General features: G+C 38.2%; 1 protein-coding gene across 5 annotated transcripts in view; it reads right to left on the bottom strand.

The window, feature by feature from the left end:
• Positions 1-5685: 5685 nt before the first annotated feature.
• Positions 5686-23111, bottom strand: part of NIN (ninein) — a 96112-nt gene continuing 78686 nt past the window's right edge. For 2 of the 5 annotated variants that reach the window (XM_029951078.1, XM_029951077.1), the window contains 7 exons: positions 22027-22173; positions 20220-20399; positions 18766-18912; positions 16546-16647; positions 12447-12647; positions 8698-8811; positions 5686-6565 (listed from right to left, as the gene is read on the bottom strand). In XM_029951078.1, coding sequence (XP_029806938.1) covers positions 6356-6565; positions 8698-8811; positions 12447-12647; positions 16546-16647; positions 18766-18912; positions 20220-20399; positions 22027-22173 — 1101 coding nt within the window. In that variant the 3' untranslated portion in view covers positions 5686-6355. Of the gene's footprint in view, positions 6566-8565; positions 8812-10202; positions 10716-12446; positions 12648-13871; positions 13933-16545; positions 16648-18765; positions 18913-20219; positions 20400-22026; positions 22174-23111 lie in introns of those variants that run through there. The other 3 variants (XM_029951081.1, XM_029951079.1, XM_029951080.1) reach the window with 3 other exon arrangements.

Below are 23111 nucleotides of genomic sequence, written 5' to 3'. Positions count from 1 at the left end.
ACCTTCTGCTTGGAATTGTCCTCTTAGTCAATTAGTAGTGATGAGCTGAGATCTGTGGTGTCACAGCTAGGAGAAACTGGCCTAAAGAAAAACATAAAGAGCATGTTTGTCTCATTTATAGATTTCAGTGGACAGTTTCTCAGCCAGTAAAGTGGCTATCCTGGGAAGGTGGGAGATGTAGAACTGGGGAAGAGGAATGAAATGAAAACTCACCTTTTTTAAAAACCGGAAACCTGTACTTCCCAATCCCCTTCACCCCTTTTTGCCATCCCTTCACCCTTCCCCTTTGAAAACCATCCATTTGTTCTCTGTGTTGATGGGTCTGTTGCTGTCTTTATTTTTATTTTTTTGAGATTCCATATATAAGTGAAATCAGATGGCATTTGTCTTTCTGACTTATTTCACTTAGTAAAATGCCCCCCAGATCCATCCCTGTTGTTGCAAATGGCAAGATTTTATTCATTTTTATGGCTGAGTAATATTCTATCGTACATATATATACATCATATTTTTATTAATCTATCAATGAGCACTTGGATTGCTTCCATATATTGGCTATTATAAATAATGCTGTAATAAAATAGGGGTACATATATCTTTTTAAGTAACTGTTTTTGTTTTCTTTAGGCAAATTCCCAGTAGTGGAATTAAATTTAAGTTTTTAATCAACAGATTATAGATAACTTACATAGGTTAAAATTCTGATCCTTTGCATAAAATTCTAACCATTTTTTTGGACATCAAGTAAATATCAGAGAATATAGGACTTTTTGAATGCAAGATGAATAAGAGATTGCAAACAGGTTACACTAATCTAAATGAACATACACAATTGCATTTAATACAGTAGGTGAAGAACCTTCCTCATTCTACATTAAAATACCTGAAGTTGCCAACCTTCCTTATCCTAGTGCCCATAGCACTGAATCTGTCAACAAAATGTAACCATCTTCTATATGGATATACTTTTTTCTAATTTTTTTTGTGCATAAATACTATACCCCAATCAGATCATACAGCAAACCAGGGATGATTTCGATTTTTCTTTATAGAATGTATCCTAGGTATTCATTCAACCCTGATTAAATATTGCTTGATGGAAGAAAAAATTGATACAAGTGTTGCAACATATTAATACAGACAGATCTGGGCCTTAAGTCCTGAGTGCTGGCTGTGGGGCCTTGAGGAAGTCACAACTTTGCTAAGTTTCAGTTTACTCATCTGTAAGGTGGGAATAATAGCTCTTGTCTCATAAAGGCAGTGTGCAGCTGATAGAAAAGCTTTGAGGGGCATGTGGGTGACTCAGCTGGTTAAGCATCTAACTCTTGATTTCAGCTCAGGTTGTGATCTCACCATTGTGAGATCAAGCCCCACATTGGGCTCTGCACTGGGCATGGTGCCTGCTTGTGATTCTCTTCCACTCCCCCCAGATATATAAATAAATAAACATTTAAAAAATAAGTAACAGCTTTGAAAGTAAGTAAAACAAGGCTTGTGAGATGGGTCTGGTTTGACCACCATTTTGTTTCTACCTTTCATTATTCAGATAGTGACTTACTGTTCTTTCAGGTTAACTTTTATGACTATACTTGCATACATCTCACCACTCACGACCAGCTCAACCAAGAAAGTTTGAGTCGCCCATAAAGGTGGAAAAGTGAAACCAAGTCACCTCTGAAGCACCCACAATCTCAAATAGGGCCTCGCCTGAGGTGAAGTCAGGATTCTAGACATAAATTATGAACCACACTACCGGGTATGGAGATCCCAATCTAGCTCGTCCAAAAATCCTCAATTATCTGATTGAAATGGAGTCCCAATGTTCAGATCTTCTTAAATTGCAGAATATGAAGAATATGATCTGTTAGGTCTGGAGTGGGTACTGAGATCCTGCATTTGTAAAATGTGTTTAGTGCAGTATTTTTATGCTTTTACTCTAAAGACCAATGGTAAACACACTGACATCATTTATAAAAGTTCACGATGTATAGAAAACAAGAGCCATGTTTGCAAAATTATTTATTTACATTTTAAGCTCACATTAAAACCTTTTTAAGATAGAATGGATAAGATGAAATATACAAAGTTGATATCACATACACATAAACATTTTTATTTCAAAAAAATTATCCTATAGATGGCTTTTGATGAACTCAAGTTTTGTTTTGTTTTTTCCTCTGCAAAACCAGTGTTCCCTTAAATCATGATGTGAAAATGTCTTCCCATAAGAATAAAGTAGAATCATTTTTAGAAAGCTGAGAAATAAAGAGCTAACTTTTATTTATTATAAACAGCTATCCATATGCCATAAAATAGTTTTGTGTCTTAGAGTACTGAGATGCTCAAATAGGCCCAAACATGATACAATACGTTTTAATTTATGGAATGCTTTGGTTATTAGGCTTTGAGTTGGCTTTTGATAGTACTTGTCTGTCATTCCAGTGAGTCATTATAGGTAATCCATTCCAAACAAGACTTGCTAAATACTCTTACAAAGCACTTAGTCATGCCTGGATTGGGAATACCTATAAAATGAAGACAAAAACAATGCATTTCTCTTTTTCTTCACTCTAGAAAAAAAAAATCACAAAAATAAGTTCATTCCTACATGTCAAAGTTCATCATAAAGTGAACTTCTTATTCTTTTTTTTAAAATTTCTTTTAATGTTTATTTATTTTTGAGAGACAGAGACAGAGCACGAGCAGGGGAGGGTCAGAGAGAGAGGGATACACAGAATCCGAAGCAGGCTCCAGGTTCTGAGCTAGCTGTCAGCACAGAGCCTGATGCGGGGCTCGAACCCATGAACTGTGAGATCATGACCTGAGCAGAAGCCGGACGCCTAATTGACTGAGCCACCCAGGTGCCCCTCTTGTTCATTCTTAAAAAAAAAAAAAAAAAATGTTCTTCATAATAATACCTGACCTAGGTGTTTGTACATTATTGAAACACTAGACCTGTAAGAGTTCCTTCAATATCCTGAAAGCTAATGATTTTGTGATCTATTCTATTTATGCAAAATATGCTTGAGATTAAATATATAAGCAATGCATTTGAAGGTTCTGTGAAGGATTCACATTTGAAATAGTTTTTAAAATCTGGGTTTTAAAAGAGTTTTAGAAAAATAAATAAAATACTGTGATCGGTTCTACCCCTTCCCCTCTACTTTTCTCCCTTCACAATTTGAGCTTAAGAGTTCAGGCTCTAAAAAGCAGAAGAAAGCAAAAACAGAACAATGTAGCTTTTGTTATCCACATTTTCTTTGTCTTAGTTCACATACTCTCACCAAGGCAAATTTGATTCTCTTTCCTTGAAATGAAGGGCCCATCTTCTAAAACTCATATAAATAACTGTTAAGAAATCCAAAGAAAATTTAACCAGTGCTTTTAATAAACAAGTAGATGCCTATAAAATAATATATAACTTGTGATCTCAGTGAGTGCTCGTATAAAGTCTGAAAGCAAAACCTAAATATTTAAGTTCAAATATAGTCTCTTTAAAAGATCTTTGGGTGGCTCCGACTTCGGCTCAGGTCAGATCTCACATTCATGGGTTCGAGCCCCGCGTCAGGCTCTGTGCTGACCGCTAGCTCAGAGCCTGGAGCCTGCTTCCGGTTCCGTGTCTCCTTCTCTCTCTGCCCCTCCCCCTCTCATGCGCTGTCTCTCTCTGTATCAAAAATAAATAAAACATTAAAAAAAATTTTTAAAGATCTTTTAAAAGCTGTAAATGCTATTATAAATTGCTAGTTATATTTCTAGTCTACAAAAATAAACTGCTGCACAAATGTGTAAATTTAAGGTAACTATTTCTCATGTTGGTCTTTCAATTTTATAAGTGCAGTAAAGCAAGAAATTAATAAGTACCTAGATGTTGATTCAGTTAACTTTCATTTGAGCAGCATTTTGATTTTGGATAAAAGAATTCTAAAATGTTGTCTACAACTTTCCAGAAAGTCATATTTACATTCATTGTACAGCATTTTATATACACATAAATACAGATTTGAGAAATTAACCTATGCTTTTCATAATGTAAAAAATAAATACAACATGTGATCACACGCTGAAGCTAGTAATTTGAGAAATAAGCTTGGTGTTCAGTTTTGATAGCAATAACCTTGAGTAACTTGAAGCATATTACATAATGCATAGAATGAAGCATAAACAGATGCATAGTTTATTTATGACCTTAGTAGCCTAGGTCTATCCACAGTTTTAAGCAAAAAAGATTCTCTGTTAAAGCCCGCACCATACAAGAAGTAATGTTTGCATGGAAGAAAGATTAAGGAAGGTGTGATAGCAGACGTCAAATGTCTTAAGGGTAATTATAGGGAATAATTAAAATTAATTATTTTTCCAAGGGGGAATCATGATTTTTCTGATAGTAAGAGCTGTCCAGACATGAAAAGTTCTGCTTCATGAATGTGAATTCCAATCCCACAAATGGCTGTGCTTTCTCAGAGCTCTGATAGGTAGGACTCCTGTGCTGGCATCGGTTGTCAGGTGGGGCTAATAGATAGTTAGGCCTTGAGGAGAGCCCTAAAGTTGCTTGATGGAAATTATTTTGTTAAAATTAAAAACAAAATTTAATGTTTGAGAGAGAGTGAGCATCTGCATGCACAGGTGAGGGAGGGGCAGAGAGAGGGAAGCATCCCAAGCAAGCTCCATGCCATCAATGTAGAGCCCTATGAGGGGCTCCATCCTACGAACCATGAGATCATGACCTGAGCCAAAGTCAAGATTTGGATGCTTAACCAAATGAGCCACCCAGGTAGATGCTCAAGGATTTTTTTGTAACACTATGTGACCTCTGAGGCAGTTTGCTTCATCTTTTTTTGCTGCCCATAAAGCAGTATGTGATTTTGCTGTTACTTGTCTTGTAAATTGATGGGTGTGGCCTTCCAGGAATAGATGAGTGAATTTTTCTCATCTAATTGCTATCCCACAAAAACAAATAGCTAACTAGGATGAGCTTTGTTAGTATCCTAAACCTAGTAAGTACTCCACCAATGCCTGATTAGCTGAAGTGGGCTAGAAGCAAAGATTTTACTTGGGGGAAAATAAAAGTTATCCATTCTAAAATGTTGACTGTTAAAGAAAGTTCTGGTCTTGAGACTGAATGGAAAATCCTATTTGGCACTCCTTTACCTCAGAGTGCATGCCAGTGCTTGTCAGAGTAAGAAATTCTTATGGTCAGATTTGAGGTGTCAGAGGAATAGGAAGCATAGAAATTCTAACCTGTGTTAAACAACAACTCTGCCATAAGTTAGGTTTTTAACTCTAAAATCAAGGCTTTCCCCCCCCCCAAGAGTAAATTTACTAAAAATATAAAACTAAAAATCATCCTATGGTTCTAAATATATGACAAATAAGGTCACATGGCTTATACATTTCAAATTCTTAAAGAGGCCCTACAGAATTTCAGGAAGACCATTTAAAATATTGTTCCCTGAGTTCTTGAAGCAACCCTAAATGCAAGTTCATGAACTCCAAGACTTTAGAGAGAGAGAAACCCCACATGGTTTGCTTATGTCTCTTCTAAGAGTAACTGTTCACTCTAAAGTGATTTGTTCAGTGCTTTCGCTGTAGCTCAAATGCTGTAAGAATGTGGCTTTATCCATTTCTTAGACAATAAGCTCCCCAAATATAACTTCTAAGAAGGAAAAAAAAATGCTTAAAGAAAGTTGCTTTTTTTTTTTTTTTTTTTAAGCAAGTAAAGTTTTAACCTTAGTTAACAGTGCAGTTGAGTAAATCCGTTTTTAGTCTCTCTAATACATCAGGGGTGGTAATACTGCCACAGGTGTTAGAAGGTCAAGTACATCGGCTCTGGCTCTTGCACCCTCTGTGGTTACTGAGCTCAGGGTCTGTTACCAAAGAGCCAAAATTACTAGAAACAGAATGACTTTTCCATATTTAAATGTGTAAGAAGACATACATGTAGGTTTCAAATCAAAACAAATTCATCAGATCTCAAACTTAAAATATCTGAAATTTACACATAGATTTGTACATGACATTGATTAAAAGAAACTTATTCACAACTAGGGGTTTTACGTTTCTTGCATTCTGTTCATATATCCACCTTTTTGGTGGCTATTAGGATATGTTTTGAATTTTAAAAACTAGGGAATAATTTGAACAGTGAAATATGTGAATATCTATTTGTAGCTCCCATGAGAGTCTCTTTAGAAAAGCTAACTACAGTGAATGGAGAGTCCGCTTCTATTGCTGGCAGTTTTAGGTTGAGCTGAACTTCAAACCAATGAAGGTTTAAAAAAAAAAAAAGTTGAGAGAACCTACTGAAATGTTCCATCCATTTCAGTAAAGTGCACAAATAGGAGTGTAGCCTTTGGCTTGGCTATGACCTCAAGGGAGGTGTAGAAGTCAGTGGTGTTGGTGCCAGATTCCTGACGATAGTACTGAGGCTGGCAATCTTCTCTTCTAGGAGGTAATTTTTCTTCTCTGCTGTTTTTTGTCGCTGTTCAGTCATTTCCAGAGCTTTCAACAACTGGGCATCTTCAACATACAAATCCTTCACTGTCGCATCTGCTTTAGTATTCTTGCACAGCTAGAAACAGAAATCAGAAAAACTTTGACTCCATTTCTATAACTGTTTTAAGTTTAAGGTCTGACTGACATTAGGATAGTTGTTCATAAAGGCAAACTGACTTCTATCAATTATATTCTTCTATTTTACAACACAGGTTTAACATCAGATGTGACATCAGGGATCCAAGCAGAGCACATCCACTTTTTCCAAGCTGTTTCTTTGCATAATGTTTGTAGAAGCCACTAATAAACGAACAGATTGATAGTTGGAAGCTCAAAAATGAAAAGTCTTTTTTCTACCTAAATAAATTAGGTATTACTGCTTTTTCTCTAAAATTAGCAAAATACTTTTATAACTTCTGAAGTTTAGGGTGTGAACTTTAACTCTGTTCTCGGAGTTTCCCCTTCATAGCCATAACCTACTGATTATTTAAACTCTGGCTCATGTATTACAATATAGAGGTAAGATCTGGGCAGCTCCTTTTCCTTAACTCTTCCTCTTTTACATAGAACTTGTCTACAAGATAGAGTTTAAATTTTATGGTTAGAATATATAGTCAAGGGATGGGGGAAAATTGGTCAGCAGCCTTGGGATAATTTTATTTTGGTTCCTATTATATGTATTCCAACCCCCCTTCCCTCAGTACACCTCATTTTACACCCAGTTTTAACCAGGGCATCTAAAAGCATAGAGGTTTCAGGGAATAAAGAACAATGAAGATTGGCTAATTTATTAATATTGCAAAGGGCAACGATAAAGACTCTAACACTGACACCTGGAATCTAGATGACCGGCAAGTGTGACAGTAACCTACTCCATGGAGCTGTTCTAAGGAAACATTTCATCCCTCCTCTCCCTTCCTTCCTGCCATTTACACAAACTCCTAGTTCAGCACCACCACTGCCCACTCCTCCTGATTTCGCTAGTTTCCGCTCCTGCTCCTCCCAGGACAGTAAGAACTGTTACGGCCGAAATGTCTGTGGATGTCCACACCCCATATGTTGTGTTTAACTGTATGATGTTCCCATAGCCTAGACTGCCCCTCTCACATTTCTTCACCTGTTCAAATCTTACTCAGCTGTCAATACTTGGTTGAACAGGCCTTCAGGAAACGTTTAAACCACGTAGTTGGATCAAGTATTCTTCCCTTTGTTTCCTTCTGAAAATAGAGTGGATCACATTTTCTTTATTTTTAAAATTACCACCTTGCCAAATGCTCGATACCTTGTATGTGAACCACTCTCCACGCTGGCAGGATTTTGTTCTGTTCACTGCCATATCTTCCGCCCTTCGAAAAGGACTTGGCATGTAGTGACTATGTTCTGAACAAGTGATGATTAAAGGGCTGAACAAATGCTTATTGTGTAAGACTTTCTTTCCATTTTGTGATTAAGATATTGGGCAAAGGAAAGTTTCTTTCTACCTCTGTATTAAGACCTTCTCTTGGTATTATTCTTCCTAAGTTTAATGTGTTTAGAAAACTAGGTTGGGCAATTTCTCTCCCCACCTCCACCTGAGGTCTTAATCTCGGCTTCCAAAGTACCTATAAATCTTGCCTATTGTGTGGTCCTTTTTTACGTGTCTTTTCAGTGGTTACACAAATATTTTCTAAACCCAGGCCACAACCTGCCACCAGCAGGTCAGGGTCCCTATTGTAAATCAGAGCCCAGCCTTTTGGGTCTGGATATAGCCATAAGACTTTTTGAAGTCATCATAGCTGTCACTAACAGGTAAGCTAACGTTCCATTTATTACCCCATTTTTTACCTACATAACTTTTCTAGTTATTTAAATAGAATGTTTACTGTCTGGGGCAAATAGAAAAAAAATCTACAAAAATTAAATTTGAGCCACTGAACTTCATTAGGAATATGTTAGATTCAGATGTGTCTCTGGTAGCAAACGTACCTTTTTAAAAATTATGGACAAACATGCCTTAAGAGAGCTTTGGAAAAACAATGCAGATTACAGAATTCATATTTTTGGAGTGGTGTGGGAGAGAGGGAGTCCTAAATTCTATACATTTGTAGTAGAATTTGCCTTTATTTGACAACAGAAGTTAACAAGTTAATGGCAATAAAGGAATGTAAAACTGGAGTTAAAAGTGGCATGTGGGGCGGAGGGTGGGTGGAGAGGACCCGGGAGGCTCACATGTTCTTTCAGCTGATTGACTTTCTCCTGAAGAAGGCTTTTCACCATTTTCAATTTCTTTTCAACTTCTATCATTCTGTTTTCCATGACCGTTATCTCTTGTTCCTGGTTTCCCTGAAGGGAAGAAAAAATGTGTTCTCATTTGAAAATCATGCCATACTGAAAGAAAGTGCTAGCAATTTATTTTGCCCACAAGATGCCTAGAGAAAGGACAGTAGGTGTTTGCCTTTGTAACTGGAGGGGTGGATTTCTGATGAAATGCGGGGGGGGCTCTGAACACCACATGGGTTGCACATTAGAAAAGTAATCCTAATCAGAGAAAGAATCAAAGATTAAAAAAAAAAATCTTACCTGGGTTACTATCTTTCCCTGAGATAAAGCAAAGTCTTTTTTTTTTTTAATATACAAGGCTTTTATTATGTATTTTACTGTTTCTTAAATATGTTTTATTTATGGAACTAAAGTTAGCTGAATGAAAAATAAACCTCATAAAATTTGACATTTTGTATTTTAAGGGGTTATCTATCAATTGGCTATGAACAAAGATGTACACATCTTTAAAGCAAAATTCTTAAAACCCGTAACTTAGTACCTGTGTGCACTTCTAGTAAAATAGTTTTCCAAAGTATATTAAAATATGGCTATCAACCTTCCATCTGTGATTTGGGCCTTGGCAATACTGTGGGTCTCTCAAGAACAAAACAAGGGAGTTTATTCAGGATCAGCTTGCAATTTGCATGTCCATTTTTCCTGTGTGAAATGGTTGATTACTGTAAGGGTGTTAGTGTTCCTTTCTTCATAATAATCCGGTTTCTTCCTGCCAGTTATTGTTGTCCTCTGTTTCCCAATTAGACTTGTCAATGTGAAGCAAATATCGGGATTGGAGGATGGGTTTATCATAAAAGTTTTAATATTGATCTCCCTACAAACAACTCCTAGATAAAACAAGACTCCTCCTCTCCTGACACCACAGTGATGGGTTTAGGAGTTACATGTTTTGGAGGATCCAGAGGGAGTTAGAGTGCAACCAGCTGCCCTCCCCGAGGCCACTAAAATGTCCACATAAGGAATTTCAGATTTTAAAAGGTCCTTCAAGCATTTATGCAAAACTCTGGTGTTAATGGCTGATGGTATAACTCCTTTTAAAAGCATTCAGAATGACCAAACATGGGTTGAAAGTCAATATTTGTTTAGATAAAATAACAGCCTTTATTCAAATATAAACAACTAAACCATGCGACTAGTTTGAGGACAATTGTAATAGGTAAAAATTTAATATAGGAAGTAAATTTCAGGGAATTAGGCTGAGAATATTTAGCTTTAAAAAGTACTATATTTTAAAAGATAGAATGGCTTTTTAAAGGTCAAATGTAAACAGAAGATGCCTGATTTCTTTGTGCCTTAAAAAAAAGGCAAAACAAAAAGAAAAGAAAAACATAACAGATAACTCAAAGAACATGGAGCATGGCCAAAGCGTGAGGAAAGAGGAAAAACAAAGGCAGTCATATATTTAAAATTTATTTTTTTATTTCATCAAAATTTTCCTTTTACCTGTCAAAAAAGCATTATACATCTCATACAAAAGAGTATAAATAACCCAAATTTTCTTCAAATTCCATATATAAAAGTAGTACCTCTTATTAAAAATAGTTACAGCATATGGAATGAGAAAATATATAGAATACATACTTTCAAGAATCTCAAGTCCATACTCTTTAAATGGTATAAATAAAATGATTGGTAACAAGCTGAAATTTGTGAATTTGATTCACAAACGGTCATTTCTACATTAATAAATAAGAGACATAATACTGCAAAGGCTTAATAATAATTTAAAAGAGCACTTGATTCCAAAACATTTTCCAGCTTATGTCTCTGGGGGGGGTGTGGGGGGGGGGGCGTGTGCATCTGAGTAGCTGCCAGGGTAAGAAATGTCATCACTAGCAGCCCAGTTTTCACAGGTGCCCAATCCTTCTGTAGGAATCTGCATGCACTGCTCGCTGCTCCGGTAGCAAGGCCTAGAGAAAGAAGGCAAGTGGTACACTTCACCCCGATATCAAAATCATGTTTTGGGAGGAGTCTAAACTCACACATTTATAATGCAAAGGATTTTTAAAAGCACGCACATTAACACTACAATGCAAGCAAAGCAACACAGAGGCGGAAGAAATCACATCACACCACACACAGAGGCTACGTGCAGATTCTAAATAATGTTCTGTAATCTTAAAATGGGTGTCAGCTCAGAGGCCAGAAATAGGAGAACCTGCAATGGTGTTCTAGCAAGAGCAATGAACAGTCCACTCTGCCATGGGGCTGGAGAAAAAAAATTTTTTAGTACAAAAAGCTTAACATTTTTAGGGTGCCTGGGTGGCTCAGTCAGCCAAGCATCCAACTTCAGCTCAGGTCAGGATCTCCCAGTCTGTGAGTTCAAGCCCCGCATTGGGTTCTACGCTGACAGCTCAGAGCCTGGAGCCTGCTTTGGATTCTGTCTCTCTCAAAAATAAACATTAAAAAATAAAAAATAAAAAATAAAAAACCTTAACAGCTTTTTAACTATCTAATCCTGAAGTAACTGGAGTAAAAAGATATTTTTTTATTTTTAAACATGGGCAGGTGGATTGGAAGAACCTGCTTTGAAAATAGCATGTATGAGAAAGCAACAGATAAAATCTTAGCCTAATCATTTGGTTTAAAATGTCTGTAAAAAATTGAGGTCAAGGTTTTATAATTCAATTCTGTAATGAATTACTGAAGCATCTATTCGACACCCCACCCGCACTATTTGATATTTGGAAACTGAAGCGGAATAGAGGAAGTTTCCAAAAACGTGGATTAAAGCACAAAAGACAAAAATAATTGTAAAGTTTTCTTTGAAAGGACAGATGACAGGATATAATGACAAAGCCTAGGTATATACTCCTAGAAGAGGAAGACAGAACTGCTCCACTGTGTAACTGTGGTGCTAATTTGACTTTGAAAAGCCACTTTGAGATAATTAGGAAAACGTAGTTGGGGAAATGACTTATTAAATGTCCACGGAGAGACAACAGAAGAAGAGCATCCAAACCAGAAAGAAATCATTGAAAATTATACAAACTAAGGAGTAACTTGTAATTTTATTCCTATTTCTGAATAAACCAAATGGGCAAGCAAAGCTGGACGATGAATGAAGCACTTAAGAGAACTATTTGAGAAGCCAGCTTGAATCAGATTGTGTCTGTAGGGAGCTAGGATGATGCTAACTCAAAGGGAAGGGGGAAAAGAAGTTTATTTTCTGAGTTTTTCAAACTAGATCATGTAGTTGACATTTTTCATTTAACTTAAGCCACTGACAAGTCCACTTGTGAATTCTATGGAATGCAGCAGGATGTGTTAGTATTGCGTCTCCTAGAAGGCCACTTGAATTCTGTAATATTTTTGGCATTGGACAGAGGTCAAGTTCAAAAACATTAGGTCAGCTGTACACTGTGCTCAAGTGATCCTGATCCTTCGTCATCAATTAGAAATGTGCAAAGGCGACCCAGAACATTTCATCGCCCAGCTTAGAAGCTGAGAGCTCAAAAGCATCACTGCAAAAAACCAAACCCAAACAACACTGCAGTTCCGTGGATCTGTAACAGGTGAGGTGGGACTCTTCGACAGACATTTAAGTTCCTTATCCGCATCTCTGAACGGGTATAACTTCCCGATAAACAGGTCAAATTAGGTGATCTGAGTTTACTCTGGGGGAAAACGGTGCCTCGTACCTGTGGTGTGTTGGTTTCGGAGGTCCTGTTTTCACGTTCCTCCTGCGGGCACTGGTTTATGCTCTCCGCCTGCAGCAGCTGCTGTTGAAGCTGCAGAAACTGCTCCCTGGGCACCGTCGGACAGGCTTGCTGCTGGCGCAGCTGGAGGTCCCTCGCATGAGGGGCTGGGCTACGCATCACAGTGGACCTCAGGTGCTGCATCTGGAGGACACAGGCAGAGCCCTGGTCAGCCGCGGTGCCTTCAAGCACAGAGCTGCCCTTGAAAATGTCAAGCAGAGGGAATGAAGCTGATGAATTCATGAGTGGCCTCTCAGACCCACTGATAATGTGAACACAGGACAGTATGTGACTTGAGTAAGAAGTAAGTAATGGGAAGGGTCATTTTCCTGAGGAGATGATGCAGTTAATGAATAAGTAGGCCTTCTTAAAAGATTTAGACTTAAAAAATTGTACTTCCTCACTCTTGACCGAGATACGTGATACACATAACGTGTCTGAATTCTACTCCATTGTTTTCGGATACTAATATATTTAATTATGCCTGTTTAAAAAACAAACACAGATAGGGTTGGGGTAAGCAAAGGGGAGAAAGTGGTTTTGCTTTAGGGTTTTGCTACTTTACTTACCATTCAAAAGATTCTTAAAGGCAAATATTCAATGACTACATGTTTTCCACATTAGCAATTTTTTCAAAGAATCTCAGATCTAAAATTATTTTAACCTATTTTAGTTGATCAATGTTCAACTCTTAAATGGCACTATAAGATAAGCAATTTGGGGACAGAAGGTAATATCCTAGAACACCTGGGAACTTATTAAGTATTTGCTCAAGACAATGAGAAAATGACGTGTGTATCACATGCTGAAGTCGGGGAGAGGAAAAAGGAGAACACACACCGCGCGTGGCCGGTGACGCATGCCACTCCCCATCGGTCACTACATTCCGCAGACCCAGGACTCAACCGAAGGCATGCAATGAACACGACCAAGTACCGAACTCAAAAAGAAGCACTTCCAGGCTTGTGAGAGGGGAGAGAGGCCCTCTAAGACACGACTATAACTAAACATTACCATGAAACTTCAGAGCCACTATCCATTTTCTTAAATCTAAATTTCTGAGGTGGGAACGACTTCTAGTTACAGGTTTAGAAAACCCACCATTTTATTTTCAGGAATAAAGAGTACGGAGAGTTATCCCATGATTTTATATCAGCAGGATAATCTTCTTCACATGTATCTTTAAATACTGAGGAAAATCCTGGTGTGAATTGTAAACAGACGTATTCCACAGTTAAAGCAAACCAAAAATGGATATTGGCTCTTACCTTAGGTACGTATTAACCGTCACAGTCAGAAATGATTACATGAACAGCGAGTCTAATGAGGTCTCCATGCTATGAAATTTATTGAAAGAGAATGTTCTACCTTCACACACTATCTCAGGCAGAGAACTGCACCCTTCTCTGCTAGTTCCAACCACAGAGTTCTAGGTACAGGTTAGCCACAGACAAAACAAAAACAAAAGAAAATTACAGGAGTCACAAAGAGAGGAAGAAAAGTATGAGTTATAAGGAGAACAGTTAAAACTGGGTATATTATAGGTCTGAACAGGTATGCTCTCATCAGAAAGAACTTACAAACGAACATTTACTATTTCTCTGCTATACAAACTTGATCGATACTACAATGTCTTACAGCTCTGACCCTGCGATGGTAATCTGAGTTTGGGAATTTACCACCTTTTCCTCCACCTCCCCCAATATAATTACTTAGAAGAATCCAGGTCCAGCATGGGGGATCTCACATTAAATACTTGGTTTTACAGTTTACATTTTGCATCTCCAACTGGCAATTTTCTTGTTCAAGTGTTTGAAAACTTTGCTAACGGAGGAACACAGTGGCTGTGAGAACTGTTGATATAGACTGTAAGCCCTCTTTTGAATGTTCAAAATGAACTGTTCATAGAACTACCTGGTATAGTTCAAAGAGCCCTGGAGGGGGACTTAAATTCTTCTATTTCCAACTCTAGTGATGTGGGCTCTTTAATTGCCCTGGGGTATGGCTATGTATTCTATTAGATAGAAGGAGGAGTAGAGACTCCTTCCCTCAAGGGAGTGTCTTCATCAGATTAGAAAGCTTTCCTTTAATTCCTTGATCCCAAAGATCCTGATGTAGGGACCTCTTCCTGCCTGCCCCCAGCCCTTCATTCAAACCTAACGAGAATCCCTGCTAAGTGACAGGAATGTACCTATTCCTCAGGTGAGCTACACACACACACACACACACAAAATGGTGTGAACCCACTGTATACTCCCCCCAAAGTGGCCTAATCTATGGATATCAGAACATAAATAAAAATCCAATGTGTAGCACTGGTAGGATAAGGGGAATTCTTGCCTAATGGTTAAAGTCTCTGGCGTGATGCAAAAGTTTTGGAAGAAGTTGGAAAATACTGTGAATGTAATTGTGAATGTAATTAATACCACTGCATGGTACACTTAATGCTTCAAATGGCAAATTCTGTTATGCACATATTTCCATAATAGAAAAATTAGTACACCAAAATCACTGAATTCTACAGTTTAAATAGGTAAACTATATATAGGTGAAGTATATTTTAATAAAGCTGATAAGGAATCTAATTTGTATAGGTATGGACAGAGTTAAGAGCTATCATATATCCTCAAAAGAATTTCATTAGAATTTTCAGTGTTCCAATGGAAAATTCATGCTTTTAGTTATTCCAGCGTTAGTGCCATGAAGGCTCGCTTTACCTCATCCATTAGCAAATCTTTACCAGATCAAGGAGAGAAAGAATGAAGGGAAATTGCTCAGGATGGCTAATCTTGTAAAGCGGGGTAGGAAGAGATGGGGGTTTCTGAGGACAGCCCGAGCGGGTGGGAGAGTTGGCCTGCTGGCAGGGCGCGTGTGGAGGCTCTGCCAGCCCTAAGTACACCCCGGGACTCAGCAGTGTGGCCCGAGGGCTGTGCAGCTCAGCTTCAGATATCTTCTTCATCACTATATACAATTATTTCCTCAGAAGGCATGTCTATATCTAAACACAGCCTGTCGCTTGAGCTTTTGAACACATTTATTATATGCTGTCAGAGAAAGAAAAAATGGTTTGGATTTCACTATTTATAGTTTAATCTCCCTATTAGTGGATGAACTGGAGACCATAAAATTGGTAGAAATCTTAGTGGTCATTTAATGTCAGTGTGACATATTTGTCCATATTTCACATTTAAAAACTATCCATTTAAAATTATCTTGGCATGTCCAATTTCTTAAAACCAGAATTATTTTCTTTTAAGATATTTGTATACAAAAAAGATACTTGTATACACAGTTTTTAAGAGCATAATAAACCATTTTCTACCCATGCCTCTCTACCTGAAATAAATTTTATAGTTCACTGCATGATATTTTCATCTACCCAAAGCAAAATATCTCAGTGAAGTTTTTACTTATTAAGAAGGAGGATTTGCACAGCTGTTGTTTTACATCCTATAATTGGACTTAGTAATCAGAAAGCAATCTGATAGACTGGACACACAACGTCTGAGCTGACAAGTTTGACGACTCCATTTTGATGTTTAGCAGATGTACCTCTTCCGAGGCCATGCCGATTACAAATGTAGTAATAAACAAGGACAGCACTTGACCATTAAACTTCTAAATGCCGATGTTCCCAAATCCCTAACCTAAGAGGCTGCTAGCAGTCCACCTGCACAACACTACGATAAGGGAGGTGCTGGGAAACTGCTAGAACCACAGCAGCGGTGGGGGCTCTGACCCTCCAGGGCAGTATCAGGCAAAGTCCTCGCCCCTGAACTGGTTGAGGTACAAGTCCTTGCATTTTAGGTTTACCCACATTCTTCCTTCCTCTGTGAAGCAGTGTGAATTCCTGTGACTATGTAATCAGCAAAAATGTCTATCAAACTTGGTAAGACAGACCGAAGAATTCAGTTGGCAAGCACACTTTGTTCCAATTTTTTTCATAGCAGGAATTCAATGCTATGCTAGTCTCTCTCAACAAATGGCACATTCGCTGATTAAAATATTCTCCAGAGCTGAGGCCCTTTGCTTAAAATCTTACCTCCATTAGCTGCCCATCCAGTTTTACTTGTTTCTTTTTCAGGCCTTCATTTTCCAAATGAATTGTTTCTAATGCTCTTTCAAGGGAATTCATCTGACTGACCTGCTAAAAAAACAAAAATTTCCTTTAACAACACACACACGAGTTGCTCTGCTTTCTTTTGACGAACTTACGCCATTCAGAAGTCTCAACCCTTGAAAGAAAGCAGAGATCATTCATCAAAGGAAAACAACATGAGTCAGTGCATCAATTACATTTAAGTAGTGTAGTTTTTGATCATTACTACTTAGAACAGATTCTGTAAGGCACCTGGCTTGCAAACTTCAGGGTCACTCACCATAAGAAGCATATCCAGGACACAAAGCCACACCCATATATATGTACATGTATATGCATAATCAGTTACAAATCTTGGAAAGAAACTTTCATGAAATGATATTTACCTTTACCATGAGCCATGTACTCTGATATTTTCTAGCATACTTTATTAATAGAAAAGGTAGAAGTTTCACTAAATCACTTTCACAATCTCTACTATGGATCTGCAGTGGGAAAAACACTGTCTTAAGGCAAAGTTTAAATAAAGTTTAAAACAGTACATAAAACCTGATTTATATAACTTTCTCAATTTTAAAGACGAAATCTGAAGATTTTAGGAGTATCCATTTTTTGGAATTCTCTATTGCAGGAAGAATCTAATGAGCTACCTGACCAGGAATTTGGAATATTGCTAAGTAGAAATCTAGGAGACTTCTCTAGAATGCTGATTTTGGTTTCTATCAAAAAGAGCTGAGGAGAATAGCAAGAATTTTTAAACAGAAGTGTAATCTTTTCAGGTCAAAACCTATCATTAGACTTTTCCCTCAGTGAGCAGCTGGATACAACCCTTTATCTTTCTGAAAAACGTACTTGAAAGTACCTAAAATTAAATGGTGTTTCAGCTGTAGAGCACAAACCGGGCTTTATACCACCTATGGTCATAACTTTCACAAATTTAAATTTTTCATAGTTTTTGACAGAAATGAATGATTCATCATTCTGCCCATATTTTTGCAAAGTGTAATTTTCAGAAGAGGAAGGTAACTGTGACCACTCTAAGTTTTAGTTGAGAAGAAGGAAGAAAAGAAAAACGACAAGAACTCCCAGGGTAGCACTGGCCTTAGATCTCTTCCTTCACGGAACAAAGTACAGAAAGCAAACTGAGCTGTGCTAGAGGTTTAGCCACGTGCTGGCCACTCTCCAACATGGTCCCTAATGATGTCCACCCATGGTCTGTGTGACCACCAGGAGACCGCAGAAATGATGGTGTGTCCCTTATAAGGGTTCACTTATAAAGGCACTACAGCTTTTATTGTGATCTTTTGGAATTTCCATCACTCACTGCCACGTCCTGAGAACAGACCCCAGTGGTGAGGCACTGAGGCCTCTGGTAATCAGCCGGCGAGGGGCAGAGCCTCTTCCTAACAGTTATATTACTGAACTTAGAAGAGGACTGTCTAGTTTCAGTGAAGCCTTTAGATAAATGTAGTCCCAGCTGATACCTGGACTGCAACCTCGTGAGATCCTGAGCCCGAACCACTCAGCTAAGCTGCTTCTGAATTCCTGGCCCACAGAAACTGAGACAACAAATGTTTGTTTTAATTTGTTACACAGCAACAGATAACTAATACAGACCATATTAAGAGGTTCCTAATATTCAGGATCTATATATATTTTTAAATATATCTATTTTTTCTAATTTACAAGGGCTGTGGGATGCCTGGGTGGCTTAGTCAGTTGAGCATCTGACGCTGGCTCAGGTTATGATATTCTGGTTCATGGGTTCGAGCCCTGTGTTGGGCTCTGTGCTGACAGCTCAGAGCCTGGAGCCTGCTTCTGATTCCGTGTCTCCCTCTCTCTACCCCTTCCCCATATGTGCTCTGTCTCTCTCTCTTTCTCAAAGGTAAATAAACATTTAAAAAAATTAAAAGGGCTGTAATACTGTTGAAGATGATTAACCACCTTAATTATGAATGCTTAAGTTAACTGCTCCTTTACAACCATCACTCAATCAGAAAGAATTATGATACTACTTGACCAGATTACAAAAGCATAGATACAAGGAAGAACCAAAATATACCACTGTGATCACTTTTTGGAAGCATGCAGAGAAAGAAACATACACTTACAGACACATCAGAGTAAGGATGCTGACACGTGGTATAAACTCTCAAAACTCACCTTCCTATTAGTAGGTGATCGTTCCTTTTGAAACTGTTTACACTCTCTCTTTAAGCTCAACTTCTCTTGCTCTGTAGGCTTCACAGTACCTGATGAGTTTAGATGTTTCTGGTGCTTGGGGGGAAGGCTGGATTCCAGCTGACGGACCTAACAATGACATATGTAAGAGGAACAAATGTTAAGATGATCATCCAGTGGGGGGAAAAATACAAAAAGAACATAAACTTTGTTGTATTAAAAACACTTTTCAGTCAAGTCTGCCAATTCTTTATTTTTTTACTGTTTATTTATATTTGAGAGAGAGAGAGAGAGAGAGAGAAAATGTGTGTGTGTGTGTGTGTGTGTGTGTGTGTGTGTGTGTGTGTGAGTGTGGGGGAGGGGCAGAGAGAGGGAAACACAGAATCCGAAGCAGGAACTGTGCCGACACACAGTTTGTACAGGGCTTGAACTCACAAACTGTGAGATTATGACCTGAGCCAAATCGGACACTACTTAACCGACTGAGCCACCCACGTACCCAAGTCTCCCAATTTTTGAAGTCTGCCTTTTTTGGATTGCAAAAGATCCTTCTAGGTAAATCTATTTTTAGTCTGGTTGGGTCTACAAAGCCAACACTGTAAGAATCCGAGAAGAGAGGACCTCTGGATCTACCAAACTGCTGGGCGTCCATGGTGTGACATGGCTGTCAGGAAAACAGACACAGTCCTAGGCACTTGTTCTCTGACATGAGCATAACTTTTAGGAGTCAGTGAGGTGACTGCCCCATCAACTTTCAGGTGTCATCAGTCCAATATAAACAACGTATCTATATCTACATCAACATGTTCCATGAGGACAGCAACCATGTCTGTCTTGTTCAACACTGTAACTGCCGCGATAGAGTTTCCGGCACAGAGCCGGTGTTCTAAACCACAATCTGTGGCTCCTCAGAGAGTTCTTCTTTACAAGAGATGTTTAAGCTTGGTTAAGCATAGTTGGTCAACTACTGAGCAAAAGTAAAGACTATAAAAATCAGTGTAGTGTTTGGAAAAGATGATCTTCAGAGACCATTCTAACCTTGAAATGCTGAGTCTTTAACAAGGGGTACTTTTTCCCTTACAAGGAGTTAGCCCAAAAATGGGAGTCCAATTTTGCCATTTTTGTACTGCCAGTCTTGGTGGCTAGTTTATCCGAATAAAGAATACATGGTTACGATAATTCCCATGAGTCTAATTTGGAAGTGAGGCTTAAGATCATTGACTATAATATAGAAATTACACAAAATGAAAAAAAAATTTATAAACATACCAGGATAAAGGTATTTGCAAGTAAATGATAAATTTTACATTCTTAAAGTAAGTCCGCTATAGCAGAATACTCGAATCCATGCCCTGGAACCATCTCAGTCCTGGCAAACATTCATTTTTATACCACACTGTTTTCAAACATATGCCACCATGTGCAGTTTTCGTCACCTTGTCCCGCGAGTGCGTGAGTTCCACGACCGTGTTCCGCACCACAGTTTGCAGCCTCTCGTTCTCTTGCCAACACAGCTGTTGTTCCTCCTTTACCAGATGATCCGTCTTGTCCCAAGACGGCCTTTGCTGCTGGTTATGGAGTCCTGATGGATGGGTGGCTATTTCTGGGGCCCAGTTCTTAAAAGCAAATTGCAGAGTTAAGCCTTAAAAACAAGCTAATTGTTGTTTTGAGTCTATTTACTCAGTGACAATAATTCTTATGAAGCACCTTTCAATCTTTATGTCTTCTAATGGGGGTGAGTGTATGTTGTATATATACATATAAAAACAATATTTAGGAGGTTTGATTTAAAAGAGGTTAAAAAAATTTTTTTAAATGATCTTTGGCAAAACATCCCCATCAAGTCTAACAGCAAAGATGACTATTGGGCCAGTCGATTATATATAAAACCCAAGTCCGTAGAGATTGGTGGCCTTAAACATTGCTTCATACTCAGGAAGTTAATCTTTGAACCCAGATCAGTATTCTTTGGTTAACAGAGAACACAAGGGGGACTTCAAGATGCGCTGCGAACTTGAAAGCTTTCACAAGCTGAACTCTACTTTCATTTTTCCCCATATGCAATCATATCCTTTTTTAGAATCCAAAGCACATACTGTCCATGTAATTGAGCCCTCAACTCAGGAATATGCTTTAAGCTATCAAAGGGATCTTTTAGATCCTGGGAAATGCTTTAAAAAAGGTAACAAGTAGGTAAGCCTTTTGTGTTTTAAGCCAAAACATGAAAAAGAAAAAAGTTACAATCTCATTTTTGAGACAAATGTCAGCCCAGAAGTAATTTTTAAAAATGGAAAGAACTGGCTGGCTAAGTTGGTAGAGCATCTGACTCTTGGTCTTGGGGTCATGAGTTTGAGCCCCATGTTGGGTGTGGAGCCTGCTTAAAAATGTGTCTGTGTGTGTGTGTGTATAATAAAAAGCATCACCAAGATATAACTGGATTAAAATAACTGTCCTACTTTTATGGTAGGACAAAATCATAATATCTCCACAAGGCTGACATCTGTAATACCATTTTTAATTTATATAAGCACACAAAGCAGCATTTTGACCTATTAAAATGAGATACACTTTTTACAACATCAAAATGTTTTTGTTGCCACAAAATAACTCAGCATGGTCTCCTGACTTGCATAATACAAGCTTTTCCCTGTGCATCCATTTATATGAAGTTCAGAAACAGGCACCCCTAACCTGTGGTGGCCGAGGGTGGAGAAGTGGTTCCCCTGTGGTTATCGGCTGACGGGGAGACAAGAGAGCCTCCTGGGTGCTGGCCGTGTTCTGTGTTTTGAGACAGAAGGTGTTTACGCACATATAAATGTATGCACAGACATCGGTGTGGAAAATATGCACATGCACAATGAGCCGTGAACAACACAGGTTTGAACTGCACAGGTTCACTTACATGGAGACTTTTTTGAGACAGTATTATATTTTCTCTAGCTTTATTACAAGAATATAGTATACATTATGTGTAATATACAAAATATGTGTTAACTGACTGTTCTCTTATTGGTAAGGCCTCCAGTAAACAGTAGGCTTAACTATTAATAGTGAAGTTTTGGGGGAGTCAGAAGTCATATGTGGATGTTTGCACGGGGGGTTGGGCCCCTAACCCCTGCGTTGTTCAAGGATCAACCATATATTTATGTAAACACACATACATCTTTACAAATACTCAAGTTACAGACTTAAACTCTGTGCACTTAACTGTACAAAGTTATAGCTCAATAAAAAGGAAATTACCTTGTCACCAGCATTCTGAAGTTGCTTATATAAAGACAGCACTTCTTGTTTTAAAGCCTCCTTTTCCTGCTGAGTCACTTGTAGGTCAGATTTAATCAGGGACATTTGCAGGTTTACATTCTGTACGGTGTCTTCTAAACTCTGAACCTGCATCATGAGAAAAATCGTACACTGTGACGTGGATCCTCAGTCTCACCTACAGCATGTCCAGGAATGAATGAGCTAGGATAAGAGAATTCCAGGGTCCCTTCTGTTTACTATCTCCAGCTCTTTTTAATAGCCTAGTGGAAACCCCAGTTATTATGTTGATTTACAGGATGTTATATTTAGATCAGTTGATGTGCTATGCCCTGGAGCAAGGTGTTGCTGACATAGTCATCTGGTATACGACCAAGTGACAGCTTACAGAACCAGTGCGTACCAGCTGGCATGACAAAAGCCAGCTCAATCCCATGAACCATGAGATCACAACCTGAGATGAAATCAAGAGTTGGATGCTAACCTGAATGAGCTACCCAGGCGCCCTGGTATCTGTTTAATTAAAGATAATCTAAATTTGTAAAAGCAATGTTGATAGGTATCTTCAGAGGGCATGAACCTGCCTTAGAAATTCTTTTTCAAAATCAGAAATAAGCAGCCATTTCTACACAGTATTCTCTCTTTAAAAAAATTTAACATATGCAATTATTTTTCATCATTTACACTACAGTAGTTACAATAACACTCCAAACAGAAAAGCAAAGTAAAAAATCAGAACCCCAACTTCTATTTCATGTACTTAGACTTATTCAGAAATTAGAAGGTTATGTAACCTAATTTCACAGCTATCTGAAGTGGCGATCGTTATATAGCAGCTTATCTATGATACATTCAAGATACATGATACAATTTATTACTTGCCCATAAGCTAAAACTCAGCCTGCTTAATACCTTTCCTTAAATTCCACCTCTATACTACAGTATACTGAGGTCCATGCAAAAAAGTAGCTACCTTTTATATAGGAAATGGATGATTAAGTCTTTGCTGTTGTAAGAGCAACTTCATTTAAACATAACCACCCCCACCACCAAAAAAAGAAGAGAGA

The sequence above is a fragment of the Suricata suricatta genome, chromosome 9 (assembly GCF_006229205.1).
Source record: "Suricata suricatta isolate VVHF042 chromosome 9, meerkat_22Aug2017_6uvM2_HiC, whole genome shotgun sequence".
In the NCBI taxonomy this organism is placed as follows: domain Eukaryota; kingdom Metazoa; phylum Chordata; class Mammalia; order Carnivora; family Herpestidae; genus Suricata; species Suricata suricatta.
Note: the sequence above shows the minus strand (reverse complement) of the source record. Positions and strands in the feature narration are given on the sequence as shown.